General features: G+C 36.2%; 1 protein-coding gene across 1 annotated transcript; it reads left to right on the top strand.

The window, feature by feature from the left end:
• The first annotated feature begins 5,011 nt into the window (after positions 1-5,011).
• Positions 5,012-22,929, top strand: slc38a8a (solute carrier family 38 member 8a). The gene is given in 10 exon segments (NM_001144815.1): positions 5,012-5,200; positions 7,151-7,349; positions 7,432-7,588; positions 11,381-11,485; positions 14,887-14,944; positions 15,385-15,499; positions 19,792-19,939; positions 20,063-20,262; positions 22,019-22,070; positions 22,827-22,929. Coding segments are annotated over 10 exon segments (1,326 nt in total).
• The last annotated feature ends 1,851 nt before the right edge of the window (positions 22,930-24,780 follow it).

Here is a 24,780-nt window from a genome sequence, read left to right as displayed (position 1 = left end):
CAACAAGAAGAGTTTTCATCTTGTTTTTATCCAAGGGATGATTCAAGTAAACTCAGCAGAAGTGTGTGTGGCTATAAAATGGTCCTGTTTACTTTTGCCACTTTGGATGATGGATGAAGCTATTTGTTCTTTGTTTGCATAAAATACATGTGCATAAGATGGATGAAGCTGTCACGGTTTGACTGTGTGGCCTGCTAGTTTGCCTGAACAAAAATGTACAAGCAAAATATCACTTTTGGACATTCTTTTGGAGGAGAGCCATATTTGACTTGGTCCATCTTTGTCTTCATTAAATCGAGTGCTAGGGTATATACACTACCATAAATCTTTTAAAAAGATGCATCGCAAACATCTTCAATAGAATTCAAATTAAATGCATATTATATGTATTAAAATGTCATTTATTCCTGGTATAACAAAGTTTTCTATTTATGTTCAAGGTAAATGTGATACAATGCAATCTGAAATTTGGGGGTAAGATTTTAATTTATTGTTGAATGCACACTTACCAACCACTTTATATTAAGCACCTGAGGTTTATTCCAGAAATCAAGTTTAACTTACCTTTACATTTATTCAGAACTCTGTGTTGATTAATCCAAAACTGCTTACTCAAGGTATGTCTGTTCCAAAATCAGTCCTTGGGAGTAAGTTCTGTCAAGTCTCATTCTTAACTCTGAACAAAAAAGTGCATTCTCAACAGATTACCAAAGCCTGAGTTGCCATGGAAAAACAGATTCCAAAAAGCAGCATGCCACCTTCTGTTTAATGGTGAGTTGCATTTTTATTGCTTCTTTCACTATTGGTAGTTGTGCAAAATATTAAAATGTAAGCAGTAAGAAGTGTCAAAAATTTACTTAACAGTACATGTATACATTCACTGGCCACTTTTGCCTTCAGAACTGCCTTAATCCTTCATGGCATAGATTCTAGAAGATACTGAAAATATACCTTACAGTATTTGGTCCATATTGACATGATACCATCAAACAGTTGCTGCAGATTTATCAGCTTCACATCCATGATGCAAATCTCTCATTTCACCACATCCCAAAGGTGCTCTGATGGATTGGAACCTAGTGACTATGGAGGCCACAGTACAGTACAGTGGACTCATTGTCATGTTAAAGAAACCAGTCTGAGATGATTCACGCTTAATGACATGGTGCGTAATCCTGCTGGAAGTATCCATCAAAAGATGGGTACACTGTGGTCATAAAGGGATGGAGATGGTCAGAAACTAATACTCAGGTAGGCTGTGGCGTTGACACGAAGCTCAATTGGTACTAATGGGCCTGAAGTGTGCCAAGAAAACATCCCCCACACTGTTAAACCACCACCACCAGCCAGAACCGTTGATATAAGGCAGGATGGATCCATGCTTTCATGTTGTTGACACTAAATTCTGACCCTACCATCCGAATGTCGGAACAAAAATCGAGACCTATCAGACCAGGCAACATTTTTCCAATCTTCTATTGTCTAATTTTGGTTGGCCTGTGTTTAATGTAGCCTCAGTTTCCTGTTGTTAGTTGACAGGAGTGACACCCGGTGTGATCCTCTGCTGCTGGAGCTCATCTCAGAGATGCTCTTCTGCATACCTTGGTTGTAGCAAGTTTTGAGTTACTGTTGCCTTTCTATCAGCTTGAAACAGTATGGCCATTCTCCTCTGACCTCTGGCATCAACAAGGCATTTGTGCCCACAGAACTGCCTCTCACTAGTATTTTCTCTTTTTTGCGAGAGTGTATGGGTGTTTCCCAGTACTGGGTTTCGGTTGAAAAGGCATCCACTGCATAAAACCTCTGCTGGAATAGTTGGTGGTTCATTCTGCTGTGGCAACCCCTGATTAATAAGGGACTGAGCTGAAGGAAAATGAATGAAATCGAGCTGAGGATACCTGCTTACACATCATTAAACGTATCTGGGTATGTCACAAAACCTGCTTTCTGCAATCTCTTATTCAACTGCTAGTAAGGGAAAGTAAATGTATCAATCATATGACACTATCAAAACATTTACACGTGTAGATTTGATACAGCCTATACAAAATAGCATCAAAATTAGGGGAAAAGTTGATTAAATTTACCCTGATCATGAAGTGATTGTATTTCAGAAACTGCTAGTAAAGGGGGATGTTCATACTACCTTCTCTAGAGTTTGGAATAGGATAAATGCTGTAGTCAAGAAAAATGAGTGAGTGGTAGTTCTGCATGTGAAAATACCTTATGTCAGAGCAATTATCAGACTAATTGAAAGGCAACAGTAATGCCAATAACAGCTCAATACAACTGCGTTCTGCAGAACAGGGTCTTTGAATGCCAAATCTTGGAGCAGATGAGCACAACTCTACTACTTCTGTCAGTTAAGAACAGCCTGCAATTCATACTTGCTCAGCAAATTTTGACAATAAAAGGTTGCCTGGACTGATGAGTCTCAATTTTTGCTGCCACAGTCAAGAGGGAAGGGTCAGATTTTGGCATTAAATGTGTGCAATTAAATGCTGGTGCAGATGGATGAAGGAAACACTTCTCTTCTTCTTCATTTTAAATTGGATCAACAGTACTGCCTGCTAAGCGATCTTGAAGCTGCCTGTGCTCTTGCTTCAGGCCAGTTTGAAATCAGCTAATTCCATTAAAAGTGATAGGTGCTGGGAAGTCTCACTAAATCTCTTCCTGATCCATTTTTAATGGGAGGAATAGCCTGTGAAAATGTCACCAGTCCCTTTCAGGTGATGAAGCGTGATGGGGGTTAATGACATGAAGAACATGGGAAATAACCCTGACCAGTTATCTGTGCCTAAATGGATTTCCCAAGTCTTGCTATAAAGGTGGTCACATGTTCCAGTTTTTCCCACATTTGTAGAAAGTTCCCAGCATTGATTGAGTTCCAGTGGAGCCAGACTCAAACAGAAAGAACCAGCTTTGGGCTCCAGAGGACTGACACTAAGTCTGGTGCACCATTGCCAAATTCCCACCTCTGGAACACATGCTGTTAATTAATGTGGGATATCCTGAAGAGTGCAGTGCACACCCCACATGACCTAAAGACCACTGACAATATTTTTCACTTTTCAAAATGCTTGCAGTCCCATATTGTCATATGTACTAAATTAACAGTAGATTTAAAATACATTTTTATCAATAAATAAATCTTAATACATAGTGATAAAAGTGGGCCTGTAAACGACAACTACACAGACACACAAGATGGAGCAATATGATGTGTTTTGAGGAACAGTCTGTCGCAATGTTTCTTTGAGTTTGATAAATAATCATAAATTAGGTTAAACATTTTGTGTATGGGGTTTAATATTTTATGTTTCATTAAATCAAATGGAAAAATCTAGCTTATTTGGTTATTGATCAGTTACCTATAGATCATCTGTTGTCATAAAATACAGAAAAGAACACCCTCCAATTTTGGGGTATGCTCTGCATGACCATCCACTATGGCAGATTATTTTGTTCACTCAAGGCCAACTCAGTATTCAAGTTTTAAACTTTAATATTAGGTCAAAGACTCAAGAATACACAAGATATGTCACTCGTATAGTTTTGAATGAGGGAAAAGTGCAACGATCAATATGGTGAATGAAGCTCCGTCTACTGGTTCAGGAGCCAATTATCGATTGCTATAGACTGACCATTCATCTGGGGGAGAAGCTCAGAACAGACATGTGCTTTTACAAAAAAAAATATAAATAAAATAAAATAAAATAAGAAGACGTGTGCTTTTAGTTTTGTGGACAACAAACACTGGAATCTCAGCAAATACTTTCTTCACAGACATAAGACATGTATCCATATAAAGCTTGAAATATCTACTTTTAAATGAACCAAGTACCCATGAAAACAAAAGTGTTTTGGTTTTGTAATCTGTATGAAACCAACGTGAGGTACAGTCCGTCCTGTCAAACGCACATCGTATGACAGCAACTACTCAAAAGCCCAAAAAACGTATTTTCTTTTCTGGAAGAGATTCGCCATCAAGACCAAGTTGTGGATTACTTCAATAGAGCAGCACAATTTGACAAAACATTATCCAGAGGATGATGACATGTAGAACGGCCATAAACAAGGTTGGTGTCGTGATCTCGTTCCTTTTGAGTGTGCATGTAGCTCGGGCAACCTGAAAGTATCAAGACTTTGTTTAATTCGGACGTTAAGAATCGAAACTTAAGAGACAATTGTTGTTTAATTTTATTGGTGGTTGCAAATTCGTAATCTAATCGTAAGCTTGGAAAACAGTTTTGAAGAATTTGATGTTTCCCCATTCAGACAGAATGCCCGGGAGGCATTTCAAAGATGGCCACCAAGTGAAATGACTTGTATTAAAGGGACTTTGATTAAGTAGATATTTAGGCTGTTTTATTTGATTGTAGGCTTAACTGGGGTGTTTTTTCTTTGTTGAAAAACTCTTATTAAAATGTTGATAATAAACTGATGTTTTAAGTTAGTTTAGAAAATTCCATTGCAATATTGGAGACAATCTAAGACTGCAAATGAAGTCTATTCTGGAGTCGTTTGCGAGAATTGACTCCAATAAACTCAGAACTGAACACCCTCACTGTTGCCATGACAACAAGTACTCCATGAGTTTTGCTACTAGGGCTACAACCATTGGATGCGCTTTGAAAAACGAAACCATCCTGGATCAAGCCAATTCATCAACAATCAAATCCAGTTAACTGTAATCCCCATGTGACGGACCGGTGCACCTCTGCCAGATATTGTGCACCCCATCATTCACCAGTATAGGGTAAGATAGAGATTAGGTGTGGGGGAAGGTTTAGGATTAGGAGGTGTGGTTGGGATTAGGCAATCAGGTAGTGAATTCAGGGGGTGCATAATTTGGGAGAGGCACATTTTATAGCACAAGTCTGGGACTGACCCCATAATGACTTTGTTTTTATTCTAGTCTTTTTATTGGCCTGAACGGCCAAACCTCCACCCCTCATTCACCTGACCTGAAGTTTGTTCTTCCTCAGAGAGCGATCTAACAGCTACCAGTATGGAGGAGCTGGCAAAGGAGAGCATTAGCTTCTTATCAAAATCCTCCCTAGAGACAAATGAGCCAAGGCTGGGCTCTTTAGGAGCGGTGTTCATCATGCTGAAGTCAGCGCTAGGCGCCGGGCTGCTCATCTTTCCCTGGGCGTTTGCTAAAGCTGGAGGAATTCACTCCGCTGTCACTGTGGAAATGGCAAGTAACTCTGGCTGACTATTGAACATTAACTGTGTGAATCTTTTAGACTGTGGCTTCTAACACATTGATCTTGTGAAATATTTGCTGGTTGTTTTAAAGAAGGGTTTCTGTAGGTTTTAAAGAGCAGGGTTCCCACAGGTCATGGAATTTTAAAAGATATATTCCAGACATTGAAAGTCAGGGGATTTAAWATATATATATATATATATATATATATATATATATATATATATATATATATATATATATATATATATATATATATATATATATATATATATATATATATATATATATTCCAAAGCATGGAATATCAGATATTTTTTGTTTGTCATTTTAAATGTTACTTTCCCTTCATCAGAGTGATTTTTTTTCTAGACCGTGTTTTTTCATTGTACTGTTTCCAGTTGTTATGGTTATACTATTTTTTCACTGCCAATGTATTTCTTTCTCAAATAAGTCAAATGCAGTCACCGGGCTTTTAAAATCCTCTCTGTCACAGTATTTGTCAGTGCTCAACATACAGCTGCCCATTTATCTGTTCATTATAGTTCATAGAAATTCAGCTTTTTAGTCAGTGAAAGTCAGGGAAAGTATTTGACATTTGACTTTGAGTGGGAACTCTGAAGGGACAGTTAATCCAAAACTGCAAATGTCCTCATAATTTCCTCACACTCAAGTGGATCTAAACCTTTCTAATGTATTGCTTTTGATGAACACAAAGCTAGATGTTCTGAAAAATGTTGGGGGGGAAAGCAGCCATCAACATCTATAGTATCATAAAAATACTATGGAATTCATTCATTCATTCATTTATTCATTCATTTTTTTTTTGGCTTAGTCTCTTTATTAATCTGGGGTCACCACAGCGGAATGAACCGCCAACCTATCCAGCATATGTTTTATGCAGCGGATGCCCTTCCAGCTGCAACCCATCACTGGGAAACATTCATACACACTCATTTACACTCATACTCTACAGACAATTTTATCTTAACCAATTCACTTGTACCGCATGTCTTTGGACTTGTGGGGGAAACCGGAGCACCCAGAGGAAACCCACACGAATGCGAGGAGAACATGCAAACTCCACACAGAAATGCCAGCTAACCCAGCCGAGGCATGAACCAGCAACCATCTTGCTGTTAGGCGACAGCACTACCTACTGCGCCACCGCGTCGCCCACTATGGAATTCAATGGCAGTTTTTTTCTCAATCAGTCTTCAGAACATCTTTGTGTTCAGCAGAAAAAAATAAGTTTGGAACAAGTGGAGAATGAGTAAATGATGGTAGAACTATTCCTATAATTTGTCCCTCCATATTTGAAGTTCTTAAAAAGTCAGAGCGTAAGATATATTAAAATATTAATATATATATATATATTAAATCAACACATTACATGTGGTGCAAGTTCCTCAATATTTTTGTTTTTTGAATACAAATTTTCAACCTTTTTAAATCAAAATACATTTACTGGATTTGTAAAATGAAAAAAAAAAAAAAAACATCTTTGTTTTTGTTTTTAACATCTTATGTCATTTTGCTTTTTCCAAGTAATTGCAACTTAATTTAAGAAGCATTAGCTGTTTCCATATTTCAATATCTGGAGTTATTTAAACCTCAGCTAAATTTTTTTATAAACAGATTAAAAAGTATTAGAGATGAGTATATGCTGTGTTTTTTTGCTATACATTTTTCTATTTAAAGAACATAAGGTCATATTCCTTTAAAAATTAATCTATTCATTTTAATTTCTTGGTCATAAACATCTTTAAAAGCAGAAGGTGAGTGAATAATGCCAATTTAAATCTCGTTTGAACTTAAGTATTTGCACTTATTTGAATTCTGTCCATGTTATTGTATATAAATTATAAAATATATTTATTTATGCTTTGAAAACAATGTGCAGATCAGTGTACACCTAAATATGAATTCTGTCTCACATAGATTTCTCTTGTGTTCCTGATAAGTGGACTGGTCATCCTGGGCTATTCATCTTCAGTCAGTGGACGAAACACATATCAGGCTGTGGTCACAGATATATGTGGTCCTGCCATAGGCAAACTCTGTGAGATCTGCTACGTCTTCAACCTCTTCTTCATATCTGTTGCTTTTTTGGTCATAGTGGCTGACCAGCTTCACAAATGTAAGAAACACAGAGTTATTCGTGGGACTTTGACCTTATCGCTTGTTGTTCATCTATCCTTATATTGATTCATTTCTCCCAGTGTGTCTTTCTATGTATGAGCTGATCACAGGCCTGCCAGAATCAGAGATGCCATATCACTGGTACACAGACCAGAGGTTTGCCCTCTTTCTTCTGTGTCTCCTTTTCATTTTCCCTCTCTCTGTCCCGAAGGAGATCAGCATACAAAAGTATACCAGGTGAGCAAAGGGATTCAGTCAGTTTCAGTACACACCCTCACAGATCTCTTAAGTTTGACACCCAGCGGTTGAACTAGGTATTGCACTCCTGGTTCAAAACACATGCAAGCGCAGGTTGCCAGATTGATCAAACTAACAGGAGTGTGCCTGACCGTCGTGACTAAAGGCTGATTCATACCATGTTCTGCGTGTGATAGAAGGAATATTGTCCATAATCCGTATTATTACAAGTATTTGTTTTAACCAATGCCTGAACTGTTTCTAGAATTTATAGTCTAGAAACAGCTTCTATTTTTTTCTGCAGCTGAACAACAGGATAAACTGACAATGATCACCTCAGGTGCTTTATTCAGTGTTAAATGCTAATAATGTGTGTTTGAATGCCATTTTACATGACATTTATTGCCTGAAAGCAGCAGATAGTTCACCTCAGGTCTTGACAATAAAGTAAACCGCTTGAAATTGAACTTTAGAGCTGTGATTTAGTGCACGTCAACACAAATCAGTAATTCAGCATCTACATTTAATGATGTTAAAAAGGTTTAATATGTATTTATAGGGTTATAAACCTTATCATTTCGGTGGAGTGCAGCAAGTGCACTATTCTGCGTCTCATTTCTGAGACTGCTACTATCCACTGGAGGTCACATGTCAGTCACAGAGGCGTACTTGGACAGCCTTCCTGACCGAAATAATGAAATACACGATTTTCCACCAAGGCAACTCGGGATGCTGAAATATAATTGGCTAATGTGGCAGTGGGTGGGTTAAAAGAACCAAAACAAAGACAGCTGTTCCGGCATGTAATGCACATTGGCCCCATTTACACTGTCTGGTCTTTATGCCCAATTGCGATTTGTTGCTTATATCTAATTTTTTTGCCTGTCTATTTACACATTCTTTTAATTGTTTGTGACCCATATCCAAATTATGTGTTTACACTTGCCATACAATTTACGACTCTGCACATGCATAAAAGTGGGTTCGAGCATCTGTGCCACACTGGCCACGATGGAAGAAGTTGTCCTGCTTTTAGCTCTGCAAAATATGCAAAGTTCACCCAACTTTAAAATGATTTTGAGGCGGTGGACCATCATTACAGCTTGCGCCTATGGATTATATGTGGTGTCCTCCACCATTCAGAGGAATTTGTGTGTATGAGAGAAATCTTAGGTTTGGTGGGAGCAAATTGTGGCGACCTACCACTTTCTTCCTCTGTGTTTCCTCTGATGTTGTTTACCGTGTCAGCATCTCCTCACACGCTCTTCCTTATTAATCAATAAACCACGGAGAAGTACCACATTATCGCAAGTTTAATGATGTACAAAACAGAATGCCTCAATAAATCCGATCTGTCTGTTTACAGGATAGTCGCATTGTCACATTTCCGATTTTTATCTGATTTATTTCCACATTTGATGGAGGCCTGAACCCGATCTCTGAGTATCCGAATGCATGCGTTTTTGTGTGTTTCAGTCATAAAACAGATCCAATCTGTGTCACATATGAGCAAAAAAAACAGAATTGGGTCACATTTAACTGGCAGTGTAAACGGGGCCATTGTCAACGCTGAATATAGATAAACAAGAATGTTCACTTGACATTTTTCTTAAATATCTGCTAACATATTATGGTATTTTTATTATTTAAAATAGCCAAAATCTTACATACAGCACCTTTAAATTAATATTTTCTACAGGATGCTTTACAGTAATAATAATACATTTGTGCATATACATTAGAATAATCAGCATCAAAGCCAAAAATCGCAGTCCATCAAAGTCATAAGATCACAGTCCAAAATTTGTACACACAAATTAATATCTTGGGGAAAATATTAAATAAAATTGTAATAAACCGAAAAATCAAGAAAAAAACATCAAATTTAGTAGAAATTTAGCAATGTTTATTTAGCAATAACTCAGGTAACATTGTTTTTTTTTTTCAAGGTCCATTTGTTATATTTAATTTACATTGCATCTACATGCCAACTATTTCTCATTAGATTATAAGTAGACTGTTAGGTTGGGGTTGGGGTTGGGGTTAGGGTGAGTGTAAGTTGACATGTACTTGTGAAGTTGATGTCTGTTCAGGGAACAGTATCAGCAGATATTGAGCACAGTCTACTAACACTCAAATGGACCATCAACATAAAGTGGTACCATAACTCATTTGAATTTTAATGTTATCGTTTTATTCCTAAAGATGTTAGGTGACCAAACTGTAATTTAAAATATTGACAATCAAAAATGATTGTCCATGTTCACTGAGAAATGGGGTGTACTCATTCATTTATTGTATATTACTTGGGCTTTGATTTAAAATCTGTTCACTTTAGCCATCTTAGCTATTAGGGGACTGTTCAGAAATGGGGTAAAAGTGCTTGTGTGTGTTTTATTTTCCTGCTGAACTTTGCAAGCCAATAGCTCAAGAAGTATTATATATACAGCCAAAAGTTTGGGGTCAGTATTTTTGAATGTTTTAAAATAAGTTTATCCTGCTAACCAAGGCTGCATTTATTTAATCAAAAATACAGTACACATTGTAAAACTCTTAAATGTTATTGCACTATAAAATAACAGTTCAAAAATAGTTCAGAATTTAGTTTAATAATTTATTTCAGTGATTTTAAAAATTAATTTTCAGCTTCATTACTCCAGTCTTCAGTCACATGATCCTTCAGAAATCACTCTATTATTATTATTATTATTATTATTAATAATAATATTATTATTAATAATAATAATAATAATGCTGATCAAAATAAAAGCAATTAATAGTAATTAAATTAGTAATAATTTTATTTGAAAATAAATAATAATTAACAATTTAACCTTTTTTTTACATTTATTAAATGTCTCTTTGATGTACAGAATAATTGTCTTTAGAAAAAAACATGAAAAAAACTGACCCCAAACTTTTGACCTGTTGTGTATATTAATATAAATTTGCCTTTTTTTCTATCATATTCATTCAATAGTCATCATTACTACAATGTAATACCCAACAGTCAACTTTATCAAATTAAATGAGTGTAGTTAACTCAAAATTGACAAAGTTAATTCTACTCCTTTAAAAAGAGTTTTGAACACAGTGTTGAAGATAATCAGTGAATTAAAAACCTCATTACTGCAACTAAAACTGAGTAAGTTGACAGTACTCATATAGAATAGTTTTTGAACTCAAATGGTTTGTTGCAATCGATTTCCTCAAATGGTTTGAGTAACCTTAACTTATTTGGTTTTACAGTGTATAAAACAGTGGATTAACTTAATATACATATTCAGCATTTATTATTTTGTCTTTCTTTTTGTATGTATTTCTTTTAGCAGAAATATACTTTTATGCACCAACACAATATTATAGATGCATTTCATTGCTTCGATTAGCTCACACAAAGCCATAATGATGTCCTGTTTGTAAAGGAACCAATTTAAAGTTATTTTCACTGACTTGTTTGCACTTGTTAAATTAGTTTGAAAGTAAAAAAATGTAAAAGGCAAACTGCGGGACCCCTATGAGGTCGAAAGAGATGCTAGTAAGTGAATAAAAAGACAATGACTGCGCCTTCATGAATTTTATGAAGCGCTTTTATTGCTTCTGTTTTTCATTAGGACATTTATGGTCAATCGCTGTGACAGTGCGCAGCATTTTGGATAGTTTTCAAATGACTCTCCTCTGACTAATAAGCATTGCTTTCCCACCCCCCACACGTCAGCAAGATGATTTGTTCACTTGTGTCACCAGTGTTTATTTTCTCCTCAGTCGTCTTTGATATTTATTTTTCCTCAGTGTTCTAGGAACTTTTGCTGCCGCATATCTGACTGTGGCCATCGTTGTGAAATACCACATGAGACCCATCCATGAGATCAATCTGTCACCTCTTTACAGCAGCGGGTGAGTGTGCGCTGATGGAGCTTTCATATTTATTGAAAAATTCAATAAAGGAGCCCAGCATTTTTAGCACCACCTTTCCTCCCGCTGTGCCTGAACAAAACATACTGTCATGCTGAGCTTTGAATATAACTGCTTCATTTAGCTGAAAGCAAAAGGTCATTGAAGCTTTTATGATATGAAAATAATATGATATTGTAATATCATTATTAATAAAAAAATTCTTGCTTTGACATTCTAATCCTTACACCATTAAATCTGTTTTCTTAAATCTACTTAAAAGACCAGCTGGAACTTGTCAAAGCACTTAGACATTGATGTTTTGCTGATTTTAATTGCTTTATGGTCTAAGAGTCTTCAGTAATTATCAAGAAGCAGCTTGTTACTTTGATCAGTTACGTTTGATCATATTTCTTGACAACAGCTGAACTATCACTAACACTCACTATTCTATGCTCTACCCAGTCTACTACAGAAATAACATTCTAACATTAACACCGTCTTTAAACCTTAATTTTCTTTTTTTATTTAGGTGAAGTTTATTTATAAACTAATTTAAGAGGAGCACGTGCTTATGATTGATCACAGCTGGTCCTGCATTAGCTATCGAATGATTCACCAATCAGATAATTCCTAACTCACTATAAATAACCAGAGTTTATTCCTTCAGTTATCTTCGTCTTGAAGAATCCGCCTTCCACCCTTACTCCAATTCCTTCTCCTTTTTTGCCTCTTTAATGGGGCAGCATGGCGACTCAGTGGTTGGCACTGTTGCTTCACAGCAGCAGTGTCACTGGTTCAAGTCCTTAACAGGCCAGTGAAAGTTTCCGTGCAGAGTTTACATGTTCTCCTCATGCTAGCGTTGTTTTCTCGCGGGTTCTCTGGTTTCTTCCCACAGTCCAAAAACATGCGCCATAGGTTAATTGACCAATTCAAATTGACACATAGTCAAGCTCTTAATCAGCAGTATTTCTCTATACAGCAATCCTTAATTCACTAGCCCTAAATAAAGGAGAGAGTTCTCGAGATCTACCTGAGCTTTATATTGTTACATGGTTGTTGTTTTTTTAAAACCCTTTAGCACTAACACATTCTGTACTATCTTTATTTATCATATATTTAAATAAAACTCAATCCAGAATTGTGGTACATTTCAGGCATTTTCATTTCCATTTCCTAACAAATAAAAAGGACAGTAAACTGAATACATTGTTAATGTGATATAATTTGTTCAATCAGTTGGCTTAGTCCCTGATTTATCAGGGGTCGCCACAGTGGAATAAACCACCAACTATTTTGGCATATGTTTTACACAGCAGATGCCCTTCCAATTGGCTGTTTTTCTATATTATATGCACATACAGTATCTGTACATAAAATATAGGAAAACAGCCAATTTTATATATGTCACATATATTAAAAACCTATCAAAACCTTTATCAAAACATTTGTTTATATAGGTTATTTCCATGTTATTTCCATGTTGGGCAATCACTTATTTGCCATAGTTAAATTCCATAACATCTTTTTGAATATGCTGTCACAAGCTTGGCACTCCTGTCTTTGGGAATTATTGCTTATTCCTCTTTGCAGTACCTCTCAAGCTCTATCAGGTTGGATGGGTAACTACATTGTACAGCCATTTTCAGATCTCTCCAGAGATGTTCAATAGGATTTAGGTCTGGGCTCTGGCTGGGCCACTCAAGGACGTTCATCGAGTTTATGTGAAGCCACTCCATTGATATTTTGGCGGTGTGCTTTGGCTAACTGTCCTGCTAAATGATGAACTGTCGCCCTTAGTCTGAGGTCAGAATGCAGCAGGTTTTCATTCATAATGTCTCTGTACATTGCTGCATTCATCTTTCCCTCTATCCTGACTAGTCTTCCAGTTCCTGCTGCTGAAAAACATCCACGATGCTGCCACCACCATGCTTCATTGTAGGGATGGTATTAGCCTGGTGATGAGCAGTGCCTGGTCTTCTTCAAATCTATTACCTGTCATTCACTCCAAAGAGTTCTATTTTAGCCTCATCAGACCAGATAATTTTTTGTTCTGAGATGCCTTTTGGCAAATTCCGGCCAGGAAGCGGCTTCTGTCTAACCACTCTACCATTCAGGCCTGATTGGTGGATTGCTGTTCAGATGGTTGTACTTCTGTATGGTTCTCCTCTCTCCAAAGCAGAATGCTGGAGCTCAAACAGAGGTCAGGTCTGTGGTCACCTCCCTGAATAAGGCCCTTCCCTCCGATCACTCAGCTTAGATGGCTGGCCAGCTCTAGGAAGAGTCCTGGTGGTTCCAAACATCTTCCACTAATGGATGATGGAGGCCGCTGTGCTCATAAGTTTCAGAGCAGCTGAAATTTTTCTGTAACCTTCCCCAGCCTTGTGACAATCCTCTCTCAGGGGTCTACAGACAATTCTTTTGTCGTCATGCTTGGTTTGTGCTTTGACATGCACTTTCAACCCTGGGACCTTAGACAGGTGTATGCTTTTTTAAATCATGTCCAATCAACTGAATTTAGCACAGGTGAACTCCAATTAGGCTGCTGAAACATCTCAAGAATGATCAGTGGAAACAGCATGTACCTGAGCTCAATTTAAAGCATCACGACAAAGGCTGTTAATACTTATGTACTTGTGATTTTTCAGGTTTTTTATTTTAAGCTACATTTTTTCACATTGTCATTATGGGATATTGTGTGTAGAATTTTGAGGAAATTAATGAATTTAGTCCATTTTGGAATAAGGCTGTAACACAAAAAATGTGGAAAAAGTGAAGTGCTATGAATACTTTCCGGATGCACTGTAGATGGCCTGTATATGCACATTTATGCACCTCAATTTTGTTAATATGTTGCATATATTGGCAAACAGTATATGCAGCGTACATATTTTTATACTGTATATGTGCATATATTTACTGCATATAGGTTTCTTATATGCGCATATATCCTCACATAGGTTTTTTTCATGTGGGTGGAGACAGTAAACTTAATATTTTAAAGACAAAATGCCTCTAAATCAATGGTCTCCAACATGTGGTCTTGAACACCTTAATTAGTTGAATCAGTTGTGTTTAATTAAGGTTGGAACAAAACCCTAATCCAGTTTGAGACCTATGCTCTAAATACACGTACCAACATTATTTTTTACATATAGTGATCTAATTTTTCCTATTATTCAGAACTGTTAGATTAAAGTTTTGCTTTTTGAAAGATAATAAATGGTTTATCTTGGTTGCAAAATGTACCCACAATTCTAGAATCACCCATGTCCTTGTTTGTAAGTCACTTTAGATAAAAAAAAAATATATATATATATATATATTTAAAATGATCACATTTACGTGTGAATATAAATGCTGAAACCATCTGTTTAACAATCATTATTGTTGTTTTAATTTAGAATAAGCTCCTGGGATTCAGTGTTTAGCGTCATCCCGACTATTTGCTTTGGCTTTCAGGTGAGTTTCCTTTCTTTTATTCAACATTCTGCCATTGTATCTTTGAGGGAAAAGAAAAATCTCTCCCTTCACCAAATATCATCACAAATGAGGGGTGTTCTTGCTCTCGCTTTAATATTTAAGGTCAGGTCAGATGCAAAGCGTGAAAAATGGCGCATCTATGAGGTTGAGTTTTATTTGTCAGTGCTGGGGATTGTCAAAAATGCAATAAAAGTCCAGTGGCATCGCAGAAGAGCACACAATTACTCTGTGTGCCCCAGGCTGATTGATTACGAGGCAGGAAGGGAGAGAAAAGGGAAATGGAGATATGAAAAAAGCTGTGCAGCATGGGGAATGTGCTGGTGCTGAAAAGTTCGTTATTACAGAAGGAGCTGTATTTTATTTTGGGGTGTAGGCTGGAGATGTGATGTTTGAACACAGCTGTGCTTGTGCTGTTTCAGTGTCATGAGGCCTGTGTTGCTGTATACAGCAGTATGGAGAACAGAAGACTGTCACACTGGGTCTTCATCTCGGTGTTGTCCATGCTCATCTGCCTGCTCATCTACTCGCTCACAGGTCAGTAATGATCATATACTGAAACACAAAGATTGCTTTTAATCAAATAACACTGCACACTGTGAACTATGGCTTTCTTTAGATAAGCAATAAAATGTGATCATTGTCAATAATGTATTGCGTACTTTATATTTCCACCTGCAAAATATTACTCGTCTTAGTCCTTCTCTCATAACTAATAACACAGCAATTCTCATTCATGTACTAGTCACAAGACACTTCACAATCTTACTCCTAAACATCTCACCAAACTTCTCCATATCTATACCCCTTCTCGCAATCTTAGATCATCCAACTCTAGTTCTCTGGTACCACCCTGCACCCAATTGAGCACAATGGGAGCCAGATCTTTTAGCTCTACGGCTCCTCGGCTATGGAAATTGCTTCAATTGGATTTAAAGGGTCATGAAAACCGCCTCTTTTGGTTCAAGTCTGTCTCAAAGTTTTTTCAAAAATGCACCAAGATGGGTGTGGAGCGCTGTGAGTAGAGAGAGGAGTGGGCGTGACCGGCAGAGCAGGGAATAAAGAGGGGAGCGAACAACTGTTGTCAGTTGGCTCACACGATGAGATAAACCGTGAGGAGACTCATGTCCTGCTACATTTGTTTTTTTGTAATTTTATATACACAGATTTGTTATATTATCATAAAAATAATCATGTAAACACTATAAATGAGTAGTACTTCTCTCCTCGTCAATCCCCGGGTCTAATTGCAGACACAGTGGATAGCAGTGCAGCAGGACTCTTGCCCTGTTTATTTCAACCATTAGCCCTGCCGGTAATCTGGATGATTTCAAACATAGGCTATTACAGCAGCACGGATATATGCAATGTGTCTGAATGGTAACAAACTCAACTAATAAAAGACAAAGTCTGCCATTCTCCAATTCTTGTACAGCTCTCCCGTCAAAAATGCTTGCTGTAAATCAACAGCTTTGCTGTATCGGTCAAAACAGCATTGCAGGGAAAACCATGCAACAAACCCTGTAGATCATGGAAACAAACACACACATACGACCCTTCATGAAGGGTATAAAAAAAATAATGTGCTCTCATGAATAATTAAGAAGTAGGGTCTTCTCATAGGATAAGAAAACTCCACTATGAATAATAATGAGAAACCCCCGCGTCATCACTCCGATAGCAGATTTGTGCTACGTCACTGATTTTGATCCCACCCCAAAAATTACTTTAAACCTGGAAGATGAAATGAGCTGACAAAAGCTTAAAATTATCCTGTTTTTCCCCACAATTAAAGCTGACAGGCGCTAGCGTGGTCTCAACCGATGCTCAACACACACAAATCTGTTAAATCTTTTTTTTTTAAAAGTACTCCAGTGTTTCTTCACACTTTTAAATCCTGTCTTAAGACCCATCTTTTTAAAGCTGGCTTTTTTATGATTATTTTTTTTTATCATGTTATTTTATATTTAAGATGTATTTGTATTTGCAACTCTTTTTTTGTGTTTGAAATCATGCCTGGCAGCGTTTTTATTAATTGTTTTGGTATATTTGTTGATGTTTGTTGTAAGGTGACCTTGGGTGTCCAGAAAGGCACCATTTATAAATAAAATAAATTATTATTATAATATCAAATTGTACAGGCTAATACTAACATCCATTTTATTATATTCTTTCATCTAAAATATTTAGATGAGTTAGAGTGAATTCTGACAGCTTTTTGTATAAACTGCTAAATGTTTTAAAACTCTGGGGTCAGGAAGATTTTTTTTAGAAAAAATATTAGAATATTTATTTAGTAAAAATGTACTAAAATGATCCAAGTGAACATATTTTTATACAGTGCTCAACATACATGAGTAAACCCCTCACAAATCCCTCATTTGGATTTATATTTACAATATTATAAAATATTATATTTGTGCATACATTAGATTAGTCAGTACTGAAGCCAAATCTGGAGCTTATCTAACAAAATAACTTATGATAATGGTCCAAAATGAGTAGCCCAAATTTATGTTAGGGAAAAATATTAAATAAATAATGGAAAAAAAGGGCAAAAATCAAGAGAAACTAAATTTAGAAATTTTGTAGTTTGTTATTTTTTCAAAATATTTATACACATGAGTTTAATTGTTTTATCTTTCTATTTCCTAAGATGTTCTGTGAATAAAATGTTATTATTATAAATTCATCAGTTTAATAAATCTGTTTTGTTCAAATGCACAAATATATATTGCCTATATTCACTGAGAAATGGATAAAAATATTAATTTTCAAAATGGAATGTAATCATTTATGTTGAGCACTGTATATGAAGAATATGTTTACGAAGAAAGTTTTAAATAAGCACAGTGGCCTGAAAATGAATATATTTCTGGTTGGCAAAACTAAAAAAATCCAGACTGGTTAAGATCAGAATAAGTGGTTTCACAACTTATGAACATATGTTCTCTGCTAACTCTGGGTTTAATTCAGAGTTTGTGATTAACTCATGCAACAGGCATAAGGTGTGCGGCAAACACAAACAGCCAATCAGTTTGATTAATTTCTCATAGGAGAGCCAGCGCAATTCACTTCAATTTAATTACATTTACAATGCAGAAATAAACTGTTGATGCAGTAAAAGGTTTAGAAGGCAACTTAAAGCAAATATTATTTTATCAAAACAAATCAATCCATCAACTCATTTAATAACAAAGTTTCACAAACAGCTAAACATACATTTTAAAAGCCTTATATATTATATATATTGAGCCTTTTAAAGTATCTATATAAATATTTTAAAGGTATATTCTCATTTAAAGAGATTATTAAATTTAATTTGCAACTCAAAACTATTTGAATATACAGTTGAAGCCAGAAATATTAGCCCCCCTTTGTATATTTTTTCTTTTTTATATATTTCCCAAATTATGTTTAACAGAGCAAGGAAATATTCACAGTATGACTAATAATGTTTTTTCTTTTGGAGAAAGGGTTGTTAGTTTTATTTTGGCTAGAATAAAAGCAGTTTTAAACTTATTAAAAATAATTTTAAGGTCAAAATTATTAGCCCCTTTAAGCTACAATTTTTTTTTGGATAATCTACAGAACAAACCATTGTTAAACAATAACTTGCCTAATTACCCTAACCTGCGTAGTTAACCTAATTGACCTAGTTAGGCCTTTAAATGTCACTTTAAGCTGTATAGAAGAGTCTTGAAGAATACCTAGTAAATTATTATTACCGTCATCATGGCAAAGATAAAATAATTCAGTTATTAGAAATGAGTTATTAAAACTATTATGTTCAGAAATGTGTTGAAAAAAAAATCTTCTCATTGTTAAACAGAAATTGGAGAAAAAAATAAGCTAATAATTCAGGGGGCTAATAATTTTGACTTCAACTGTATAATATATACTATAAATAAATATACGTCATATATTATAAATACATTATTAGAAACAAAGACAGTTTTGACTCAAAGAATTCTGTTAGTATAAAAGGCTTTAATGGGGACTGAGTGGCTTTGTTGAATCAGATACGCATTGTACTATACTTTATTTCAGGGGCGCTCAACCCCGTTCCTGGAGATCTAGCTTCCTGCAGATTTTAATTGCAACCCATATCAAACACACCTGCCTGTAATTATCAAGTGCTGTTCAGGTCCTAATTAATTGGTTCAGGTGTGTTTGATCAGGGTTGGAGCTGAACTCTGTAGCAAGGTAGATCTCCAGCAACAGGGTTGAGCATCCCTGCTTTATTTAATGATTTGCAGAATCATTTATTTACATATATTAAAACTTTTAACCATAAAACAAATTTTAAAACATCTGCAACATTACATCAAGGCTAGTAGCATTGTTTATCAGCGTATAATAATGATATCTTTGAAAATAATAGCAGTAGTATGCAGAATTTATTTATTCATTTTCTTTTAGGCTTAGTCCCTTTATTACTCTGGGGTCGCCACAGTGGAATGAACCGTCAGCTTATCCAGCACATGTTTCATGCAGCGGATGCCCTTATCCATACCATCCATCCATACACACTCATCCACACACACACACACACACAACGGACAATTTTAGCTTAATTGACCTGTACCAAATGTCTTTGGACTTATGGGGGTAACCGGAGCACCCGGAGGAAACCCGCACGCGAACACGAGGAGAACATGCAAACTCCACACAGAAATGGCAACTAACCCAGTCAAGACTCGAACCAGCGACCTTCTTGCTGTGAGGCGACAGCACTACCTACTGCGCCATCGTGTCGCCTAGTGTGCAGAATGTTCGGTATATTAGTGTGGATAGTAAAATAGATATTAATACAAACTTTTAACCAGGTGTGTTTGGGTACCTGACATTCGGGAAGAACGTTGCTCCTGATATTCTGATGTCATACAGTGGTGGTGATGTCACCATGATTGTCGCCAGGCTTCTGTTTGGAATCTCAATTATCACCATCTACCCCATCATCGTCCTGCTTGGAAGGTCTGAAACCAACTGACTTACAGTTCTGCTATATTACTGTTAATATTCTACTGTTATTATAATGATTGAATATCCAGACTAATTTAAATGTGTGTGTGTGTGTGTGTGTGTGTGTGTGTGTAGATCTGTGATCCAGGATCCACTGCTGCGGCAGCGTCTCAAACACACAGCGGTGACTGAGTCTTATGAGAGTCGAACCCGCGTAGCCTTAACTACAGCCTGGGTTACAGTCACTCTCCTCATCGCAGTGTTCATTCCAGACATTAGCAAAGTGATTAGCGTCGTCGGCGGAGTCAGCGCTTTCTTCATCTTCATATTTCCAGGTAATTTGACCTGACTTCATTTAATTTAATGGCCACTTTTGCTTTATGTCACAAAACACACACGTAGAGTTTGTCAGATCTTAGCAGGACCGGAGTGGGACTCCTTTTCAGCCCTGGAGTTTCAAGCCTTAGACCGGCCCACCTCAGTTCAAGACTGACTATAATAAAATAACGTCATTTGCAATTCAGTTTCTAATGACAGTATTACGTCTTTTTTCAAGTAAACAGCTGCTTACGAACTTCAAATGTTTTTCATAAATATGAGAACATTAAAAGGTAGCTAAATCTCCAACACTATTCTTTGAAACATCACAATGTTCTTTCCTGCAATGTCTGAATATATATTCTGTGCAATATTCTTTACAGATATCCATATCCTTTGTAACGGTGGTCACACAAAAAATAAAAATAAAATATGTACACCTACATAAGTAACTCAAACAATATGTCTTAACACTAAACATAAAAATATAAAAAATAAATTAATTTAGCTAAAGTTCGAACTCAGGTCGGCTGCGTCATAAAGCAACGTGCTGACAACTGGACCACAATGGCGCTGACGTATTATCTGAAAGACTTTTAACCACAGTATTACTTTCTATTGATGGCTTAATCTTTTTTTCTCCCCTTTTTAATTTCTGATCAAGTTATGGTAGATTTAATAATGTAGTGAATCATCTGATTTTCATTGAGCAGGTGTAATATTCATTAACATTAATTATTGGAATTCTTAAATTTACTAAGGTGCCTAGTTTACGGTTGAATGATAGTTACATTATCATTAACCTGCCGGCTACATTTTGCTCACGGGGCTGCGAGAAAATAAATAAAAAGAGCGGAGCTGCGGCAAAATAATGAATAAAAAGAGTGAGGCTATGGTCAAATAAATAGAATAGTGCGACTGCTGAGAGTGCAAGCAGCTTGGGTCACCGGGCCTCGCAGTCAAAAAATGGAGCGGCCCACCGGGAATTCTCCCGAATCCCGATCCTCCCGATTAGCCAATCCGGGCCTGGATCTTAGATGTATTTGTGATGCACATCATAGAAACTCCTTAGATCAGCCTTTAATTAAAAAAAATATTTTTCAAGACTTTTTTTATGAAATGAACTCTCTTAAGGACATTTTTAGCAAAACAACACCAGAAAAGATTTTAGATCTGTTATCATGTATTAACACTATAAATCTAATTTCATTTCTGTATTTTTTTGTTGATTTTTTTTTATTGTATATTTATTTTTTAAATGTTCCTGCCATAAAAAGAGCCTTGGTTGCTGACATGGCATTAAATAAAAAATAGATTACATTACATTACACTGGTATTCTTCAAACGAAAACTAAAAACCCATCTATTCAGAGAACACCTGAACCCCAGTGAATAATACCAAAGCCACCTATAGGAACACACACACACTCTCTCCCTCTTTCTCTCTCTCTCTCTCTCTCTCTCTCTCTCTCAAAAAAAGCAAATGTCAGTTCTTCTGGCAGGAAGTTTCATTATTCTTCTCTCATTTGTACAAAATGTTTAGGATCCCCCAATACTAGATTTATTGTGATAATTACGTGAATTCCTTATTCACCTTTTAAAAACAATATGATGAAAGTACATAGAATTCTGTTTTAGATGTGCCATGTGGTATTTAGTTTATGGTTGGCATCTTGAGCTAAAGCATAAAATGGTGGAAAATGTCATATCTGTAACTTTTTTTAATTAATGTTTTAAAAAGTGTTTAAAATGTGCAATAATTTGTATTTAAAGGTCTTTGCCTCATATTTGTGGTGCAGTCAGAATCAGTCTCTCCTACAATGAGGTGAGAAACGCAGAATATAAATCTTGTAGTTTTACAATCCTGTATTGACCTTATTCTTCATGTTTAAGTGGGCGCAACCATCGGACGTCTTGAGCCAAACATATTCCACTCAAATTCATTTCCAAAGACGTTAAAAAGAGCTTGTTACACTGCGTGATGTTCCAAACTTTTATTCATTCATTCATTTTCCTTCGGCTTAGTCCCTTTATTTATCAGAGGTCACCACAGCGGAATGAACCGTCAACTTATCCAGCATATGTTTTACACAGTGGATACCCTTCCAGCTGGAAACCCAGTATTGGGAAACACCCATTCACACTCTTTCACACACATACGTTACGGTCATTTTGGGGGAAACCGGAGCACCCGGAGGAAACCCATGCAAACTCCACACAGAACTGACAAATGACCCAGCTGGGACTCGAATCAGTGGCCTTCTTGCTGTGAAGTGACAGTGCTAACCACTGAGCCACCATGTCGTCCTGTTCCAAACGTTTATTATTATATTCTTCTTTTTATGTATAGTCATGAACACTTGTTTGTAGAGCAAGTAGATTGACCATTTCCGCCGTTTATTAATCCAAATCATTTCCCTCATAGGCAAGTATTCTAAATCAGTTCTAAATCAATCTTAAGAATAAGATCAAAAATAGGGAAGAGGTCAATAGCAGAATAAGATCAATATAGGATGTTGCAATTCATACATGTTCAATAGATTGTACAATGACATTGTGTTTTTGTGTTGTTTCCCTCCAGATATCTTCTGGTCACATGGGGAATGATCACACTTTTGTGTGGCACCCTCATCTTTGGACAGAGCACATCAGTTGCCATCATGCAACTCATAACTGAAGTTTAAATCTCCATCTTATTATTTAGTGCAAGGACTTTTAACTACAATGAGAAAAAAAAAAAGATTTCTGCAAAATTGATGCAAACAGCTCATTAGTTAAATTTGATTCATTCATTTATTTTCTTTTCGGCTTAGTCCCTTTATTAATCCGGGGTCGCCACAGGGGAATGAACTGCCAACTTATCCGGCACCTTTTTTACGCAGCAGATGCCCTTCCAGCCGCAACCCATCTATGGGAAACATCCACACACTCGTTCACACACATACACTACGGAAAATTTAGCCTACCCAATTCACCTGTACCACATGTCTTTGGACTGCGGGGGAAACCAGAGCACCCAGAGGAAACCCACACAAACACAGGGAGAACATGCAAACTCCACACAGAAACGCTAACTGACCCAGCCGAGGCTCGAACCAGCGACCTTCTTGCTGTGAAGCGACCGCACCACCTACTGCGCCACCGCGTCACCCTGAGTTGAATTTAAACAAACAAATTTAATTTAGTAATTTTCAACTTAAGTTGTTTGCTTAAATTCAGCCCAAATAAATTGTTTACAACTACCTCAAAAGGGGCAAAGTAAATCCAAGGAATCATCTTTGAATCTTTTTTTCAGTGTGTGTGGTTGAACAAGGCTAGTCTTTTAATCAAAATAAGGTTGGTAACACTTTACAATTAGGCTGTATTAGTTCATGCATTTACTAACATGAACAAATAATACTTGTATTACAGTATTTGTTCATTTTACTAATGGTAACAAGCATGACTTCTTTAATAATGCATTAGTAAATGTTAAACTATGATCAATAAATACTGTGCAAATATTGTTCATAATTAGTTCATGTTAATAAAAGCATTAACTGATGAAACCTTATTGTGAAGTGTGACCATAATGTTTTATATGCCAACTGTTTAGGGTTTCTGCAGGTTTCCTCGTCAAATTTAAGGCTTTTTAAGACCCTTTTAAGACCATTAAGAATGACATTTTAGACATACTGTACAGGGTTCAAGTTTAGTCGTTTTTTTTTAATGGCCCGGTATATCATGAGGAATTGTGTAATTGTTTTCTTTCCCTGATTAGGGAATTTAATTTGGGGATTTTGCTATAAAAATGTTAAACAGCTGTTGTCAATTGTATCTCCTTAATATATATTAATATATGTAAATACAGTGTGGGCCATTTATATGTATACATCTTAATAAAATTGGGAATGGTTGGCGATATTAACGCCCTGTTTGTGGCACATTAGTATATATGTGGGGGAGTGGGCCATTTGTATATTTAAAGGTTTAATTATTATGTATTGTTGGTCATTGGATGGACGTTGGTCCGATTAAGTAGCTTTACTTGTAGGAAGCAAAATAAAAACCTGTTTAAAATGATTTAAGACCTGTACAACACAATATTTAATATGCAATATAATATACAATATTTTAGTGAATTTTTTAAATTTAAGACTTTAAGACCCAGCGGACACCCTGAGTATAGATTGTCTTTTTTTAATGTTCTGCAGCATTGATCGAAAGCAACCAATCACAGTTGGGTTTTGTTCAGCATCATGTTTTGTAACCATGAAATCAAGACAAATACAACAGCAGCTCTTTTTCAGTACTTTATTGAATAGCAGCACTCTACATAATCTAGAATTTTAACAAATTGAAGACGAATATAATACTTTGCATCCCTGCAATAAATCTCTACACTCACTTATAAGAGAGAAAGCCAGTATACGGAAACATACATGGGTATAAGAAGTAGTATTTCATCAAACAATGCCATTAAAAGTGACTGCTCATATAGTAAGTTTGATTCATTTCATATATATAGTTTCTTCTTGTTCCGTTACTGGAGTAAT

This window comes from Danio rerio, chromosome 18 (genome assembly GCF_049306965.1).
Source record: "Danio rerio strain Tuebingen ecotype United States chromosome 18, GRCz12tu, whole genome shotgun sequence".
Classification (NCBI taxonomy): Eukaryota; Metazoa; Chordata; class Actinopteri; order Cypriniformes; family Danionidae; genus Danio; species Danio rerio.
This window is presented reverse-complemented; position numbering and strand designations above follow the sequence as displayed.